Source organism: Trichomycterus rosablanca, chromosome 7 (assembly GCF_030014385.1).
Source record: "Trichomycterus rosablanca isolate fTriRos1 chromosome 7, fTriRos1.hap1, whole genome shotgun sequence".
Taxonomy (NCBI): domain Eukaryota; kingdom Metazoa; phylum Chordata; class Actinopteri; order Siluriformes; family Trichomycteridae; genus Trichomycterus; species Trichomycterus rosablanca.
This window is the reverse complement of record NC_085994.1, coordinates 4,942,918-4,961,950: the sequence shown is the minus strand read 5'-3', so window position 1 is coordinate 4,961,950 and position 19,033 is coordinate 4,942,918. Positions and strand designations below refer to the sequence as shown.

Below are 19,033 nucleotides of genomic sequence, written 5' to 3'. Positions count from 1 at the left end.
CCACACAGAAAGGACCCAGGCGGGGCGCTCAGGTGGCGCAGAGTGATAAGTCACTAGCACGCCAGCGCAGAGATTCTTAACTCCCAGGCTCGAGTCTCGGCTCTGCTACCGGTCGGCTGGGCACCCTCTAGCAGGCTTAACTGGCTAATGCCTGCAGCAAACAAATTGGCCTTCAGTCTGATAGGGTGGGAAATGACCAGATTCAACAGAGGGGTAGGGCTGTGAAAGGACCCTGGTTGCCCAAGGCTCCTGAACAGAAGTGGAGGAGCGCAGAGGTCGGGGCGTGTCGGGATCAGTCGACTGCTAACACATTGGAGGGAGTGTGTGTCAGACAAGTCTAAGTCTAAATCTATGCTAAATTGGGAGAAAAAAAAAAGACCTAGGCTTCTCCACCTTGGAATCGAACTCAGGACCTTCTTATTGTGAGGCAACAGTGCTACCCACCGAGCGACCATGTCACCCATAATATGGAGTTTTAAAAATTTAAGTAACACCAAAAAGGTAACATGAATAAAATAAAAAGCTTTTATTCTGCATGATCAAACATGAGAGGAAAAATAGTACCTTAGCTTGCTTCTCGGGTGCCAGGAGGGAGTAGAGAGGAAGCACGTACAGGGGAATGGAAGGATCAGCTTTCTCTTCTAAAAAGCAAAAATGAACACATTTAAGTCTTCAGGAAGAACGACCACAACTAAACCAGTCCAGTCAACATGTTGGGTAAAGAAAACATAGTCAGTGGTGAATGCTTTGATAGCAGCTTTTGAGAGCTAATGTGGAACTGATGGGGTTCATTATTTTATCTTTATGTGTGTATAAACAATGTAATCGGCCTGTTGTAATAAAAGAACAAACATAAATGTGTTTGGACTGGCCGAGTCCCTACAGAATCATGCTGACACAACATCGCCAGTGACTGCAGCATGTTGGCCTAGAGGATCCTCAGGTTAAAGTGGTGCCACCACCCTGGAAAAGCAGTGCTATGTTGTGGATCTGGTACTGTGCACGGTGGGACTCGGCGGCCCTGTTTTTGTAAGCGATGAAGACAAAAGAAATGTCTTTCCCTAATAAGTTAAGCTTAGTGACAAGGGCTTTGTATCTACAGAACTGAGTTTATTACAGCCAAAATTAGATAGTAAATTGGGTCACCAGATCTCCAAACCTAAGATGCCACCTCAATGTCAACAGATTATATGAAAGGCTTACCAGGGGAAAGTCTCCTGACACCTAACCACAAATAATCATCCTTGAATTTTGCTAAATGCTACTGGAACTTTGACTGGAACTTTGACTGGAACCATGTTCTACTTTGAATACTCGGAGTGGGGTTGGTATTAAAGGAGAATGACTACAATGAAGAACCTGATGCCCACTGTTAACTATGGTGGAGGGTGTGTGGTGTTGTTGGGCTGTTTTTTTCTCTGAATGTCCTAGAAACCTTATTAAAAGCATCATGGACTCATGAAATACTTATTAACAACTAGCAAAGAAATGGGTTGTCGTCGGAGGAACGATCTCAAATTCTCTGCTCTGAATTCCACAAACTTGTGACAAAAGTGACAAAAATTGTGGCACATGTGATTGTCAGAATTCTTGTCATAAATTGACTTCAATTAAAAGATGTGGGTGAGATCAAGCTAATTCAACAAAAGTTAAATCTGAGGGGACTGTATGTTCACTGTATGCTCCCCTCCCCAATACAATAAAATGTGTTTTGTGGTTCAATTAGAAATAAGATATAGTGGACAGCAATTTGGTTACTTCATTAAGTAATTTATATAGTTATTTTTGCATTGTTCCAGTTTAGATATACCGTCTCCATGTATTCTAGCAATCTCTGCTGGTTGGGCAACACCCATGCTGGCATGTGAAGCCACTGGCCTCATCTTTACACTGGTCAGCAGCAAGTTCTTACAGAGAACCTCAGCACATATGAAGGACACACTACTCTCTCTGTATTCTTTCACCAGACAGTCATTGTTGCAGCAGCCAGGAGGCGACAGCCCATCCAGAAACATCTCCCACCCAGGGAAAATTCAAAGGTCTTTCAATACATTCACAAACAGATGAATGAAATCTGACCCGTGTCCTCTGGGTAATCTCCTAAATCCAGATCTGAGCCTTCATCGTCATCAATATCATCAATGCCAGCTTGTCGATCCTCGTCCCCTTCGTCCACAGGCAGAGCAGAGTAGTTATTCAGGTCAATCAGAGGAAGAGACTGCAAGAGATCAAATGATCAACTGGTGAGAAAATAATAACCGGAGTGAGCAGAGAGTGAAGGAGTGAGAGATGTGAAAGAAACACGTACCACAGTTTTCTTCTGCTTCACTTTCTTACACGTCCGTAACTCCTCTGAGGTGTCCTCTGTATCTGTAACAGCCAAGTTCATTTATACAGCATCTTTCATACACTGTGGTTATTCAAAGTGCTATACAAAATAGAAAATATAGAGGCAATAATTAAAGTTATTACATGTTCGAAACAAAGATGAAAGCAAATAAAAGGTGGTGCAGCGGGATAATCTGCTAGCACACCAGCGAAGAGATTCAGAGCTCCCTGATTCGAATCTCAGCTCTGCTACTGGTCAGCTGGGCGCCTCTAACAGGCTTAATTGGCTAAAGCCTGCAGCAGACAAAATTGGACTCCAGTCTGCTGGATGGGAAAGTCCAGACTAAGGGGGTGGGGTTATCAACGCTGTGTAAGGCCTCCTTGGTTGCCCAGGTTGCCTGTACAGAAAGTGGAGGAGCGCAGAGATCGGGGCGTGGCTTTCTGTAAGCGAAGTCGACCTCACGCTCAAATCCATGGGAAGTATGGGTGAATAAGAAGGAATTGGTGGACTGCACACACAACAGAGGGAATGTGTGTCAGGTGAGTATACACCCTCCTTGGATGTAGACGGGTCCCCAGCAACGGATTGGCTATGCTAAATTTGGAGAAAAGGGGGTTAAATGCATAAACAAAAACAACAGATTTATATGTGGATTAATCAAACATTTAAATATAAAAATTAAATAATAATAAAAAAGTGAGTAGTGTTTCAAACTGAACTATAATTCTGCTTAAACAGGAATATTTTAGTTTGGATTTAAAAGTGTCTATTATAATGTTTTATTTTAGATTTAAAAGTGTCTATTATAATGTTTTTTTTTGGATTTGAAAGTGTTTATTATAAAGTTTTATTTTGGATTTAAAAGTGCCTATTATAATGTTTTTTTGGGGATTTGAAAGTGTTTATTATAATGTTTTAGTTTGGATTTAAAAGAGTCTATAAAATGTTTTATTTTGGATTTAAAAGTGCCGGGGCTCCTCTAATGCTTTATTTCAACTGGTTTAATTTAAAAGCCACACAGTAGCTACTCGCTGCTTCTTTATATTTGGTCTTCACCTAATGCCAAGTTCACACTACACGACTTTCCAAGTAATCAGGTCGCTGTACAGTTCACACTACACAACTGGATCTCTTGTAATCGGGAGTCTTTCAAGTCGGTGTGGCTTTCACACTACACCACTGATCGGCGATAGGGGGTCACACGCTACACCATCTATCACCAACTGGAATCGCAGACGAGCTTCTCTGGTCTCGAAAACACACACGAGAAGTGACGAGGGGTTTAATGATACCACGTCCAAAAATGTACGTCAACAAGTAGCGAGCGATCAAAGTTTGTGCGCTGATGTGCAGCGTAAAATCAAGTAGGAAAAATAAATGAATCTGAGTGGATTTGGCAACAAGAGCAGCAGGGATTGTTCTATAGTGAGTTGTAGGTTAATAAATATTTTTTTGCAATGAAACGTTGGTGTTTTGTAGAGAACGATCAGGTCAGAAATACTGTAAAACTTGTGTGTGTACCGATGTATTCGACCAGTCACTGAGCAAAAATCATGGCAAAAATCGTGTAGTGTGAACTAGGCATTAGTGGAAAAACGAGCATTTTTGTTTGGGTTTGTGTGTTGCTGTGTGTGTTTCTGTACTTACCCGTATTGTGGGGTCTGTAGGGAAAAGCCTTTCTAAGTCTCCTGCACACAGTGTGAACTTCAGCCTGACCAGTCAGAAACACCAGGATCCCACCTACAGCAAAAGAGACAATCGCTCTCAGTGTCCAGTAGGGATGTAACGATACACTCTACCCACGATGCGATACGATTCACGATACGATTTTTTTTTTTTAAACAAAATAAAATTGAAAACAAATGATTATTATTATTTCTCTTAAAAAACTACAAAAAATCTTTGATTTATCTAAATAATGAATGTCCTTTTATTTCTGAGGTAGGTACAAACTATGCAAAACAATGCTGCACATTTCCCTTTTTGTGTAAAAAACCCCAAAAAACAAATGAAATTTTAAAACAAATCCCACGTTAAATAAATAAATGAATAATACAAATAAAGAAAGTTTTTGGCTGGAAAATCCCATACAACTGTAGCAATGTCAACCAGGCGAGGTGAATAGCACCAGCACCCTCTGCTGTTTACAGTGAAATCAATTTATTTTACATGAATTACCGTTCCGAATCGTGGCACATGTGCACCGATTTTTAACTGCCTTGTGGTGCATCGTTACGTCCCTAGGGTCCAGTGTCGTAAAGTGGACGTGAAAAAGTCATCAGCATATTCATCACACTGTATGATTTCAGATTAGTACATTAAATCTGACAGTACACAAACGTAACAACAATCTATTTAAAAAATAAACAACCCAAAACCCCAAAATTTCACAGCTTTTAAAAACAGAAAAAGGGCTGCTCAAGTAGCGCAGCAGTAAAACACACGCTGGAACCAGAGCTGGGATCTCGAATACATCGTATCGAGTCCCAGCTCTGCCTGTCGGCTAAGGCCGAGTGGCCACATGAACAACGATTGGCTTGTTGTTCAGTTATGGGTGGGATTAAGCCGGATAGGGTCTCTCTCATAATTAATGCAATTAATTATGACTTCTGCTGGCTGAATGATGGTGCCTGCACAGAGATGAGAAAAGAGGGCTCTCAGGGTGTGTCTCTCCGTACACAGCGCTGATCTGCACTGCACTCATCAAAGTGTAGGTGATAAGATGCATACGGCATGCTGCCCACGTGTCGGAGGGGGCGTGGGTTAGTTTTGTTCTCCTCAATCAGAGAGAGGATCGGCATTGGTGGAGAGAAAGCATGATGCAATCGGGCAATTGGACACTCTAAAAAGGGAGAAAATGCATAAACAAAATATATGTACAGTATATAAAAAAAGACAAACATGTTGTGGTCAGCAGCAGTAGAAAAAAAAATAGGTGAAGTGTCAAATTTTGACTGTCCAAGTTGGATTGGCCACTGATTTTAGTCAACAGATGCAGAACAAGCGGTTTTGAAGCACAGATAATGACTAAAGAGAGAGAAAGAAACCTGGGGGCAGCATGCGGTGAATCTTGCAGGTTTTGCGGAAGGCCTCTCCTACGTAATCCTCCATGGGGGTCCGTTTGTTAAAATGAACGCTGACTGGAAACTGGCGCGCCTCCACCTACACACACATATACACACACATGCTTTTCAGATTTCTTTAAAGTGCTCTGATCAGATTCCTATGAGCTAATTAAGCATCACCCAATCACAGCACAGAATAACTCTGACTGGTAGGTGTAATTCACCTTGATGACGGGAGGAGGAGCGCGGAAGAGTTTCTTGTTCTCGGTAAAGTCCTCCACTCGCAGCGTAGCAGACATAATCAGCAGTTTCATGGCTAATCCTTTCTGCAGGGTTAAATTACACATACACACAAACAGCTCAGTCATCCTTAATACCAGTGTACTTTCACAAAAGGCTTGTTTGAAAACACCTAACACACACACTGAGGGTGAGTATGTGCATTTGTTACCTTGTTACGAAGCGTTACAATGCGTGAAAGCAAACCAATGAGGATGTCGGTGTAGACACTGCGCTCGTGAGCTTCATCTATTATTATCACACTGTATTTCTGCAACAGGAAGTCCTGGATACACACACAAAACAATTAAACTACATACACTCAACAAACTGTGTGTGTGTGTGTGAGTGTCTGTGTGTATTTTACCTTTTGAATTTCTTTTAGCAGGACACCATCTGTCATGAACTTGATCTTGGTGTCTTTAGTGATGTTACCTTCGTATCTGATCTGGTAAGACACCACCCTGATACACACACAATTTTATTTTTTTCATTTATAAACTCTACAGTATATACTGCAAATGTTTACATGTTGTGACAGGCAGTTGTAGCCTAGTGGTTACTGGACTAGTATACTGGTTCACTACTGCCAGATTACCACAGTTGGCCCTTGAGAAAGGCTGTAACCCATGAATTGCTCAGACTGAACACGTCACAGTACTGTAAGCCGCTTTGGATAAAGGCGTCCGCTAAATGCAGAAAAATGCAAAAACGGGACCTGCTTTCCTAAAAAGTCAGGCTGAGAACAGCGTGAAGGAAACACAGAAAAGCCCAAAGTTAAAGATCTTCAAAACAGCTGGAGGTTTTTCAGATGTCCAAGAAACAAGAAGCAGTACTGGGACACTTTTTGTGAGACATTTAATACACTTGCAATAATGTAAATAAATAAATGTTAAAAATCAGCACGCCCTAGTGAAGGGTTGTTTTAAATCCTGGGTTACGACCCAAAAAAATGGGTTGCAGAAAAAAATATAAAAGTAAATGAGAAAGGGCGCCCAGGTGGCGCAGTGGGATATTCCGCTAGCACACCAGCGTTGCCTCCGGTCGGCTGGGTGCCATCTAGCGGGCATAATTGGCAATGTCTGCAGCAGATACTAATTGGCCACCGTATCTGCAGGGTGGGGGCCGGACTATGTGTGGGTGAGTGGGATCTTCATAGGCTGTGTAAGGACCCTTATTGGCGGAAGAGATGCCTGTGCAGAGTGCAGGGGAGAGAAGAGGAGGGCTGTGCACGTATCGGAAGAGGCGTGTACAGCGACGTGCTCTCCTCGGATGCAATCTGGCATCTCTGGTAGCAGCGGAAGACAAAATTGAGTGTGCTAAATCAGGAGGAAAATGGGGAGAAAATGCATTAAAAAAAATAAATAAATAAAATAAAAAAAAGTAAATGAGAAATAAACTAATTTTACAAGAGAGAAAACAAAATAAACTTGTACACAAACACCTTCTTGCTGAGGCTTTATGTTACGGCTTTACGGGACAGTGGTAGCCTAGTGGGTAGACCTTTGGGCTATTCACTAAAAAAGGTTGAGAGTTCGAATCCCAGCTCTGCCATGCAAGGACCTTAACCCTGTCTGCTCCAGAGGCGCCGTATAATGGCTGACACTGCGCTCTGACCCCAGCTTCCAAACAAGCTAGGATATGCGAAGAAATAATTTCATTGTACTGTACATGTTTATATGACAAATAAAGGCATTCTATACATCTTGTAAACCACAGTGTGAGCAGATTGCCATGATTTTTGTTAATGAAGTATATTTCGTCCTGTGTTCCTTTTTAAACATTGTTGGTGTTGCCTGGGTCACGGTAAAAATCATGGACAAAATGTGGGTAGCTTGAAAAAAAAAGTCTGCATTAGTTAATGAAAAGCACAAGCCAAAAACAGCTAATTAATTAAGAAGAAAAATAACATTTGACGCCAGTGCTGCAATTAAACAGTTTTGGTGCATAAAGCCACATTTAGCTGTTTTAAATGCTGAGTTTATAATAACAGAAAGCTTCTTATTAAAATCTGATCCATATCCGTGTGTAAAGTGTATAGAGTCGCAGCTTTATCATGCTTAACTTCCTTCAGCACATTTCACTCCTGTATGAACGGCAGCGTAACTCACCCTCTGGAGAGGTTCATCTCTGTGGCAACACGGTGAGACATGCTGACTGCTGCCACTCTTCTGGGTTCAGTCACACCGATGATGCCACCAGCACTGAGAGAGAGAGAGAGAGAGAGAGGGAGAGAGAGATAATTGTATTAATCCCAGAAGGAAAGTCAAGTATTACAACAGCTCAAGGTACATCAGAAAAAATTATTAAAAGTTTAAGGTACATTAGAAAAAAAATTAAGTAATTAAAAGACTCAGTTAAAAATGATTAATTAAGTAAGGCTCAAGAAATATTAAGTAAGTATTACAGTACAATGTTGGTATGTAATAAATATATATGCAATATGTAATATAATAGAAAAGTTATAAAAGTGTCTTGGGCATTAAATATCCAGAGATGTGCAATGACATAAACAGAGTGACAGATCATGCTTCATGAGTCTGTCCTGATAGTCCTGGTATTGAGTGTGCAATAATGTCCTGGCACAGTGGAGATGAGTTATACAATGAGATCACTGTTGGTACAAACGATTTCCTGTATCGTTCCTTCTTACAGCAGAGCTGAATGAGTCTATTACTGAAGGTGCTCCACTGTCTGACTAGGAAGTCATGAAGGGGGTGTGATGCATTGTCCAGTATGGAAATGAGTTTGTTTAAAGACCTCCTTTTGACCAGAGAGAGAGAGGTTAGTTCATGAAGAACTAATCTGCTCTCTAAGACTTAAAGCAATACCTAAAATATCACACTTTTTCATTCATTCATTCATTGTCTGTTTTACCACCACTTTATCCTGGTCAGGGTCACGGGGGGTCTTATTGGACGAAGTGTAGGAAACACCCCAGGTAGGTCGCCAGTCCATCACAGGGCAGACACACACACACACACACACACACACGCTTTTGGACATTTTAATAGCTCCAATAGGCCTGACTGCATGTGTTTGGACTTGTAAGAGGAAACCGGAGCACCAGGAGGGAACCCACACAGACACAATGAGAACATGCCAACTCCAAACTACACTTCATAAATGCAAAATTATGTGCAAAACCAAAAGTAATCTGTAATCGACTTGTGAAATGTGCTTCAACCTGGTCAGGGTCATGGTGGTTCCAGTGTTGTGTTCATTACATTCTGGAACTTGTAGTATCAACATCAAATACACTGGCGGACCAGATATGGCCTTGAGTTTGACATGTCTGCACTAAATATTCTACTTATACTGTAATAATATGTTGACATCTACTGGTTGCATGTCTTTAACACATTACAAAAACATTAAGCAAAAATGAAAGCAGAAGTACATGTGAAATAGTGTGTGTGTGTGTGTGTGTGTGTGTGTACCTGGCATATCCAGCCTCATAAAGGAACTGGGGCACCTGGGTAGTTTTGCCACTGCCAGTCTCTCCACACAGCACCACACAGTCATTTTCCCTCACGGCCTCCATGATCACCTGCTCCTCGGCTAACACGGGCAACTTCAATCGAGCCTCCTACAACACAGACACACACAGACAGAAACATCAGATTACAACATTAGGTATAATAAAGTGGATACATAAACATGCACAACCTTAAACCAATGCTTTGTTAAAGCACTTTGTTTATACATGTTGGTATGTTGCTGTACCATAATTTATTCACTTGTTGAGCGTCTTCACTGTGTTCCAGTGTATATGTAATGGCTTGGATATTTTTGAACCCCTCTCCTGACTGATACCTTTTAACAATGACATCCCTTTGACACTTTATAAGCTCTTTGTGGCTTTTGCTGTAAAATTAAACTAAGCAAACGTCAGGAGAATCCTACTAGAGTAGCTGACCTTTATATTGGGTTAATTTAGTAGACGGCAAGTGTCACTGACTGCTGTTTAACATGATCTTAAATGAGATTGGTTCATTCTGAATGCAGTCACATCCACACTTTGGTTACATTCATGACAGAACAGGTAGTTACTCTTTACACAAGATTCATCAGTTTAGGTTTAACGTCATACTCAGTCATGGACAATTTTGTATCTCCAGTTCACCTCACTTGCATGTAATTGGACTGTAGGAGGAAACCGATGCTCCCGTAGAAAACCCACAGAGACACTGGGAGAACATGCAAACTCCACACAGAAAGGACTCAGACCGATACACCTGGAAATCAAACCCAGGACCCTTTTGCTGTGCATAACCAGTTTTAATTGTGGGATGAGGTGGTGTGGACACTTATGCAACCATATTATTTGATAAATGAATTCAGTTTGTTGTGACTGTCACATTAAACATGAAAATAAAAGTGAAATAAATAGGAAAATTGTGTTATTAGTTTAGAAAATCAGATTTTCACCAACCTGGATCTCAGGCAGTCTGTCTACTGGAATGAACGTTGCAGGCTGACAGACATGTTTCTTCTGCTCAGCCTGTTTCTCATCAGCCTTGTTCTTCTCGTCCAAAACGTCGATCACCGCTGGTTTGACCTCATCTTGCTTTTGCTCTTGTTGTTCCACTATATTTTCAGGCGTAGCTTTTTCCAAAGTCTCATCTTTTATTTCGTCTTTCTCATCCTCTGAAGAAGAATCTGATATGTCACCTGTCTCCTCCTTCGAGGAGTCCGATTCTTCACTTTCATCTCCATCCTCGTCCTCTTTTTTCCTCTTTCTTTTCCTGTTAGCACCGCTCAGACTGCTGATTTTAACTGCTGCAGAACTGTCGCCCAGCTCTTCAACAAGAGATCTAAACATGTACACATACAGTTAGTGTTTAGTTCATTTAGATATTTTGACTTCTTACTTTTTTACTGACATAGTAATGGCAGCTTGAAATGGCAGCTTGAACTTTGAGACCAATAGTGATAGGGAGAGTTTACGAACAACAATTCGAAGGTGATTTTACTTTTCTGCTTAATTTTTAGTCTGGTAGTCTTTGTTTATTATTAGGATTTTCAATGTCGCGTTTTACACTTTGGTTACATTCATGACAGAAACGGTAGTTATTTGTTACACAAGATTCATCAGTTCACAAGTTTAATATCAAACACAGTCATGGACAATTTTGTATCTCCAGTTGACCTCACTTGCACGTCTTTGGACTGTGAGAGGAAACTGGAGCACCCGGAGGAAACCCACGTGGACACGGGGAGAACATGCAAACTCCACACAGAAAGGACCCAGGTCCTTCTTGCTATGAGGCAACAGTGCCTCCCCTGGTAGTCTTTGAGGGATCAAATGTACTCATTAGGTATATAATTTTGTCCACAGGATTGGTGCCTTAATTAATAAAGATACTATTAATAATACCAATACCAATAATAATAATTTCTAATAATTAAAGTAATAAATCTCCTGCATTCACAAGTGGTGCCATTATGTATGGAAACTACATTTCTATTGGAATTTTACACCGATCAGCCATAACATTAAAACCACCTCCTTGTTTCTACACTCACTCTCTATTTTATCAGCTCCACTTACCATATAGAAGCACTTTGCTTTGTTATCCCCCTTTTATGCTGTTCTTTAATGGTCAGGACCCCCACAGGACCACCACAGAGCAGGTATTATTTAGGTGGTGGATCATTCTTAGCACTGCAGTGACACTGACATGGTGGTGGTGTGTTAGTGTGTGTTGTGCTGGTATGAGTGGATCAGACACAGCAGCACTGCTGGAGATTATAAACACCTCACCGTCACTGCTGGACTGAGAATAGTCCACCAACCAAAAATATCCAGCCAACAGCGCCCCATGGGCAGCGTCTTGTGACCACTGATGAAGGTCTAGAAGATGACCGACTCAAACAGCAGCAGTAGATGAGCGATCGTCTCTGACTTTACATCTACAAGGTGGACCAACTAGGTAGGAGTGTCTAATAGAGTGGACAGTGAGTGGACATGGTATTTAAAAACTCCAGCAGCGCTGCTGTGTCTGATCCACTCACACCAGCACAACACACACTAACACACCACCATCATGTCAGTGTCACTGCAGTGCTGAGAATGATCCACCACCTAAATAATACCTGCTCTGTGGTGGTCCTGTGGGGGTCCTGACCATTGAAGAACAGCATGAAAGGGAGCTAACAAAGCATGTAGAGAAATAGATGGACTACATTCAGTAATTGTATAACTACAAAGTGCAAAAAATAGACAGTGAGTGTAGAAACAAAGAGGTGGTTTTAATATTTTGGCTGATCGGTGTAAAGGTAATTGAGTATGTTGTTACTTTTTAGTCTGGTAGAGTTTTTTTCCAGTTCCCAGTTTGGAGGTCGTGTAAAGCAGCTTCCTTTCAGATTCAGAGAGCTGAACTTCTGCCAGTTTACTTAAGATCTCTGATCGCTGTAAGAAAAAAAAAAAAAGTCAGCCATACAAATGAATATATTATACAGTACATCAGACAACAGCCACCCCGGACTGTTCCAAATAATTAAAAAGTATAATTAATAAAAAAGGTGATAACACACAGTGGTAAACATGGCTCTGTCTCAACTCTGTGTAGTAGGCATCCAATTCTAAATTAGTTCATTTTTCCAAAACACTGTTAACTTGGTCAGATACTTGTGAAAATGCTACTGCTAAAAATAATCCCCTGATCATTTCTCTCTCTCTCTCTCTCTCGCTCTCTCTCTCACACACACACACACACACACAGAACTCACATTTGCTTTTTTCTCTTTGTGCTCCAGGACTTTCTCCAGGTTCTTTCTCTGTTTCCTGCTCAGAGGTTTCTTCTTCGGTACAGAAAGCTCCACTTTTTTCTTTTTAGTTTTAGTACCAGGCAGGATCAGAGTGTTACAATCATCCACCCCCTTTAACATGGCAGACTCTGAAACACAGAAAATGGCTCATAACTGCTGTTATAAATATAACCACATGGAACTAGTAACGGTCGTCGAAAATGGAATCATTTTGCCCGCGGCCCAGAATTTTCTGACATTGAAAGCTACTGCATTATAATGCAATATATGATAAATGAGACCCCGGAGTGTTATATCAAACAATAACAGGAAAAACTCATGATGTCCACAGTTTCTAAACAATAAAAACTTTGTAAAGAAAAAGGTGATGTAACACAGCGGTGAACCTGCTACTAAAGTTAAACATGAAAATGCACCTGATTTACTAATCCAGATGTTTTACAACAGTCTCTACTTTATTGTGTCCTGCAATAAACATTAAGATTTCTACTATCCAGTACAAGCTGAGCATCTGCATCTCTGAAAACCAGAGTAAAAGATACTACATGTGATGCAGCCATCAAATTTATAATAAATGTACACCGTATGGCCAAAAGTATTCTATCGTGCCTTCACACACATATGAACTTGAGTGACTCTCATTCTTAATCTATAGGGTTTAAAATGATGTCAGCCCACCCTTTGCATATATAAGAGCTTTAATTTAGGAGTGTGTTTATGGAAATTTTTTGTGTTTTTTACTACAGTGTGTTTTTACCGCTGCGCCACCTAAACGGCCATTGTTTGTTTTTTACATGTTGTGTTTGTCTATCACATCACGTGTATTTAGTTGGCCGATCTCTAAAAGGCCGCAACACAAACAAGAAACGTATAGAAACGTGTGAAGGTGCAAATCTGGGCAGTAACCCAGTATTAATAGAGGCTGTGTGTATTTGATATCTAAGAGTAATGCAAGATTACAAAATCTTTTGTGTTTAATACAACCACAGTGAAAATCATTACTTTACCATTTAACTCCAGCAACACATCACTGTCTTTGTGTTTTTCAGCAGGTTGGGGGGTAGATGAGCTTTGCTCTCTTGCCTTCCAGTTGAATTTCTTTCTCAGCTTTCCCATGGCTGCAGATTCTACTGTTAAATAAAGACAAATCAAGGTAAATACATGCACCTATAGCTGTATATTTATACAGTTGTAGCTCAAGGTACTATTACAGCTTCTTAATAGAGGGTTAGTGAATACAATCAGAAGTGTTTAGGTGCTTTATTTTATTTTATAATCTGATATGTATTCTTGGAAAGTGATGGGGAGATTGGCATAGAAAGATAATTGATTGTTTCCTGTCAGAGTAATTTAGTGGTTGTGCTGAAGCATGATGCATGGGTTTGATGATGTATTGTCTGTGCAGCGTGAACAGATATCAACACTGCAGAATCCCATTCTACACATCCTATGCACAGTGCAGTATATACAGTGAATTATACTGTATTAGTTGTTGACTGTTGGCTGGTGCTCATATGGTAAATGTTGTTGAACACTTGTGTACAGAAATCAAAATTGGCAGTTACTATCGCAGATTTGGATATTATTCTATTAAGTATTATAGCTCTTTATTATAAGATTGTATGTAGGGGGGGTATTTACAGATGTTTTAAATGTCATGACAATGAGTGAAATTTTCAAATTATTAAGTTAGTAATTGCAATCTAGAAACCTTATTTTCAATGGAGGTTGAATACTTTTCATTCCAGTTGTATATTATACTGTGCATATGATTCTCTATTGGATTGCTGTGGCACAGTTGACTCGTAGCAAATTGTTTGTAATGTATTTAAGATGTGAGCAAGATGGTACCAGAATCCAACAACTTACAATGTTGTAAACATGTAAACAACATTACATTTGGACAGTTTAAAACTAAGTGCATGGGAATAATTTAAAACTTATAGTGCTTTTATATAACACAGGGCTTGTATTAAAATTTAGACTACAAGTCAGCATGTTGCGTTATAGTTGTAAGATGATGACAAAAGCAGACTGGAGCATTTCTGGATTTTGGATATACCAAAACAACATTGTTACAATTTCTGAAATTGTATATACAGTATAAGCACAACTGATACAGTTGTTCTGCATCATGTTGCTATTAAGTGTAAGACAGAAAATTACAAAATTTAATCACACGTGTCACAACAACTAAAGAAGCAGTTACATGTGTATAAAAGATTCTGCATACTATACTATCAGTTTCTTAAGTTTATCTTTACGCTACGGTTGTCCATTTGAATGTTGTAGTAAAAAGACAATGAACCGAGCTGCTAATTTTATGCTACTTGTTTGTTTAACTGTACAGACAAGCCAAAGCATCAGCAACTCAGCACACAGATGTACAGAACACTGCAATACATTTACCATACATTTACCATTAATCATTAAGTGGAGTTATATTCGTTTGGTCTGGGTTACAATAATAAACAAGATTAATATAAACTAACATGAAATAAAATACATTTAATACTGGTTGTATTAAAGGTGGTTGGTTTGATTTGTACACCCTGAACTCATCTAAATTACACATGACCCCGAAATGATTCAAATGTCTTCATGTCAACACGATTTAGCAAACAAATACAGACATTTTAGTTACTTGTTTACAAAACAAGGGGAAATCATAAAAAATAACCACCAGTTATATTCACAAATACTTTTGCACAAGGAGACCCGTTAAAAACAAAGATAGAGAAACATAAACATAAAGAAAATAACTTACGTTAATCCTGTTGACACAATCCTGATTTACTTTAGATCTCTGTTATTTTTATAATCGTTTCCACAAACTCACGTGTAGTGCGACAGAAACATTGTGTCCCCTTCTAAACCTGCCGACCTGTCTGCACACCAACTAAAGGTTCCGCGTACAGCGTTGTTACAACCAAAGCCTTGAGCAGCTTTGAAACTTAGATATTCTTTTTCATATTTCGCAATATAGACGCCTTTTCAAACAACAAATGTTTGTTACACCTTACTTTTAAGTCTTTGGGAGGAAACCGGAGCACACCCATGCAGACACGGGGAGAACATGCAAACTCCACACAGAAAGGATCCGGACCGCCCCACCTGGGAATCGAACCCAGGACCTTCTTGCTGTGAGGTGACAGTACTACCCACCGAGCCACCATGCCGCCCCTGGTACCTTGTAACTCAACGTCCCCTAAACTCAAAAGCTTTGAAACTCGACGCCCTTCATCGAGAAATTTGTACCCTTAAACTCAACATTTACCTTAAACTCATCGTGTGTGCGATTGCTGCTTTGCTGCTTATTCTCTCCACTAATTAAGAAGCAAAAGAAAACAATAAAGAATTAAAGCTAAAGTGCAGCTTTTAGTGTATTTTTATTGATTTTTAACTGTTCTATATTGTATTCGAGTGTTTTTATTTTATATTTGTGTTATTTTCAGTGTATAAGTGTCAAAAACAACCCCATTATTTTAGACTAAAATATATTTAGTTCCACGGGACCATGGAACACATTAACAGGTTTCCCAAACATCCTTATGGGAAAAAAAACCTTAAAACTCAACGTCCAGTTTCAAGTTGAAAATAATAAACATAATTTGAAGTGTAATATATTGTATATTAAATAGCCTAACTCATTAATGGAATGTTTTTGTTCTGACGCTACTGTACTGATGAGGAGGCCATGACTACTGAAGGGACAGGTAGATGATAGTCTAACAGAGTTATTTAAACTTAGATAGTTATTTGTAATGTAAAATATAACGTAGAGAATATACATGATATATGTTTAATTGTTCAGACATTCAGAAAGATGTCAGCACGATAGCCTAATTTATTTTAAACAATGGAGACAAATAGCCTAAATCACTATCAATTTTACACCATCATAAATTGTTAAAAAAAAAAAATTGTTGAAAAAAAACAATTAAGCCGCTCAGGTGGCGCAGCGGTAAAAGACACGCGCTGCAACCAGGGCTGGATTTCGAAGGAGCGTCGTTTCGAATCCAGCTCTGCCTTTACCGTCGAGGCTGGGCGGCTATGGACAACGATTGGCCGGTTGTCCGGTTGGGGGGCGGGACTTGAGACCGTAGGGGATGCTCTCTCAGGAACGGGGCGGTTGCGCCCTCTGCTGGCTGGTTGGTGGCGCCTGTATGGAGACGGGAGGGGGTGCGGCGGGGTGTGTGATCCTCCGTGCACAGTACTCTGCCACGCTACACTCGTCAAGTGTGGGTGATAAGACGGTCGATTGGCTGTGCACGTTTCGGAGGAGGCGTGGAACGGCCTCATCAGCCCCAACCAGGAGCAGGAATCCGCACTAATGAGAGGATGATAGATGGGATGAAATTGGACACGCTAAATAAAAAAAAAAAAAGGCTTTTTTTTAGCCTCAGAGCAGCAGATAAGCCATGTCTCATGTCTACAGACAATGATACCGTTATTAATAACGTTATTAATAACCCCCACGGTGTTTCTAAAGATGTGCGTATACTAAACATTACGGTAATAGCGTCTGGTCCACTTCATAATGATAGTACACCATCTGTAGATTTCACTTAGTCAATATCAAACAATTCTGATAAATCATTTTTAAATAAAGGCCTTTATCTTGTCAAAATTCCATTATTTTCAATGTAGACTTTAATTATTAGTTAAACTTTAGTTATTAAAAGGAATTCTCTAGTTTCCACACAATAATTCCACTTCATAATGATGTACTATCATTATGAAGTGGAATTGTTGTGTGGAAACTAGAGAATTTTTTTTAATAACAGTCTAGATTTAAAACAATAGAAATGTGGCAGTATAAAAGGCCCTTATTTAAAAATGATACATCAGAATTGCTTGATATAAACTGAGTGTAAACTACAGATGGTGTACTATCATTACAAAGTGAAATTGTTGTGTGGAAACAAGTAGAGTCCTTTTAATAACAATAAAAATTAAAGCGCTAAGATTAAATTTTAGTTGACTTTAAATTTAAAGTAAAATAATAATGTTAGGTTATTAGCAACTCTTTTTTTAAAGGTTGAAATTGTATCCCAAATACAGTTTGCAGGAAGAAATTGGTTTATTTAATTATTAATTTTTAACTGATATATTTATATATTTTTTAACTGATTTATTTACATATTTCTTTAACTGATACATTTATATCTTTTTTAACTGATATATATATATATACAGTGTATCACAAAAGTGAGTACACCCCTCACATTTCTGCAAATATTTCATTATATCTTTTCATGGGACAACACTATAGACATGAAACTTGGATATAACTTAGAGTAGTCAGTGTACAGCTTGTATAGCAGTGTAGATTTACTGTCTTCTGAAAACAACTCAACACACAGCCATTAATGTCTAAATAGCTGGCAACATAAGTGAGTACACCCCACAGTGAACATGTCCAAATTGTGCCCAAATGTGTCGTTGTCCCTCCCTGGTGTCATGTGTCAAGGTCCCAGGTGTAAATGGGGAGCAGGGCTGTTAAATTTGGTGTTTTGGGTACAATTCTCTCATACTGGCCACTGGATATTCAACATGGCACCTCATGGCAAAGAACTCTCTGAGGATGTGAGAAATAGAATTGTTGCTCTCCACAAAGATGGCCTGGGCTATAAGAAGATTGCTAACACCCTGAAACTGAGCTACAGCATGGTGGCCAAGGTCATACAGCGGTTTTCCAGGACAGGTTCCACTCGGAACAGGCTTCGCCAGGGTCGACCAAAGAAGTTGAGTACACGTGTTCGGCGTCATATCCAGAGGTTGGCTTTAAAAAATAGACACATGAGTGCTGCCAGCATTGCTGCAGAGGTTGAAGACGTGGGAGGTCAGCCTGTCAGTGCTCAGACCATACGCCGCACACTGCATCAACTCGGTCTGCATGGTCGTCATCCCAGAAGGAAGCTGACGCACAAGAAAGCCCACAAACAGTTTGCTGAAGACAAGCAGTCCAAGAACATGGATTACTGGAATGCCCTGTGGTCTGACGAGACCAAGATAAACTTGTTTGGCTCAGATGGTGTCCAGCATGTGTGGCGGCGCCCTGGTGAGAAGTACCAAGACAACTGTATCTTGCCTACAGTCAAGCATGGTGGTGGTAGCATCATGGTCTTGGGCTGCATGAGTGTTGCTGGCACTGGGGAGCTGCAGTTCATTGAGGGAAACATGAATTCCAACATGTACTGTGACATTCTGAAACAGAGCATGATCCCTTCCCTTCGAAAACTGGGCCTCATAGCAGTTTTCCAACAGGATAACGACCCCAAACACAACCTCCAAGATGACAACTGCCTTGCTGAGGAAGCTGAAGGTAAAGGTGATGGACTAAACCCAATTGAGCACCTGTGGCGCATCCTCAAGTGGAAGGTGGAGGAGTTCAAGGTGTCTAACATCCACCAGCTCCGTGATGTCATCATGGAGGAGTGGAAGAGGATTCCAGTAGCAACCTGTGCAGCTCTGGTGAATTCCATGCCCAGGAGGGTTAAGGCAGTGCTGGATAATAATGGTGGTCACACAAAATATTGACACTTTGGGCACAATTTGGACATGTTCACTGTGGGGTGTACTC

The 19,033-nt window shown here is 40.2% G+C and overlaps 1 protein-coding gene across 2 annotated transcripts in view; it reads right to left on the bottom strand.

Annotated features, from left to right (window-relative positions):
* dhx37 (DEAH (Asp-Glu-Ala-His) box polypeptide 37) overlaps positions 1–15,330 on the bottom strand; it is a 31,146-nt gene extending 15,816 nt beyond the window's left edge. The window contains exons 1-15 of one of the 2 annotated variants that reach the window (XM_062998292.1): positions 15,215–15,330; positions 13,455–13,577; positions 12,409–12,575; positions 11,976–12,088; positions 10,109–10,490; positions 9,114–9,262; positions 7,785–7,877; positions 6,041–6,137; positions 5,846–5,959; positions 5,619–5,720; positions 5,377–5,491; positions 3,977–4,069; positions 2,309–2,370; positions 2,080–2,218; positions 565–641 (exon numbers count right to left, since the gene is read on the bottom strand). In XM_062998292.1, the coding sequence (XP_062854362.1) occupies positions 565–641; positions 2,080–2,218; positions 2,309–2,370; positions 3,977–4,069; positions 5,377–5,491; positions 5,619–5,720; positions 5,846–5,959; positions 6,041–6,137; positions 7,785–7,877; positions 9,114–9,262; positions 10,109–10,490; positions 11,976–12,088; positions 12,409–12,575; positions 13,455–13,563 (1,812 nt within the window). In that variant the 5' untranslated portion in view covers positions 13,564–13,577; positions 15,215–15,330. The remainder of the gene's footprint in view (positions 1–564; positions 642–2,079; positions 2,219–2,308; positions 2,371–3,976; positions 4,070–5,376; positions 5,492–5,618; positions 5,721–5,845; positions 5,960–6,040; positions 6,138–7,784; positions 7,878–9,113; positions 9,263–10,108; positions 10,491–11,975; positions 12,089–12,408; positions 12,576–13,454; positions 13,578–15,214) is intronic. The other variant, XM_062998293.1, reaches the window with a different exon arrangement.
* Positions 15,331–19,033: the final 3,703 nt, after the last annotated feature.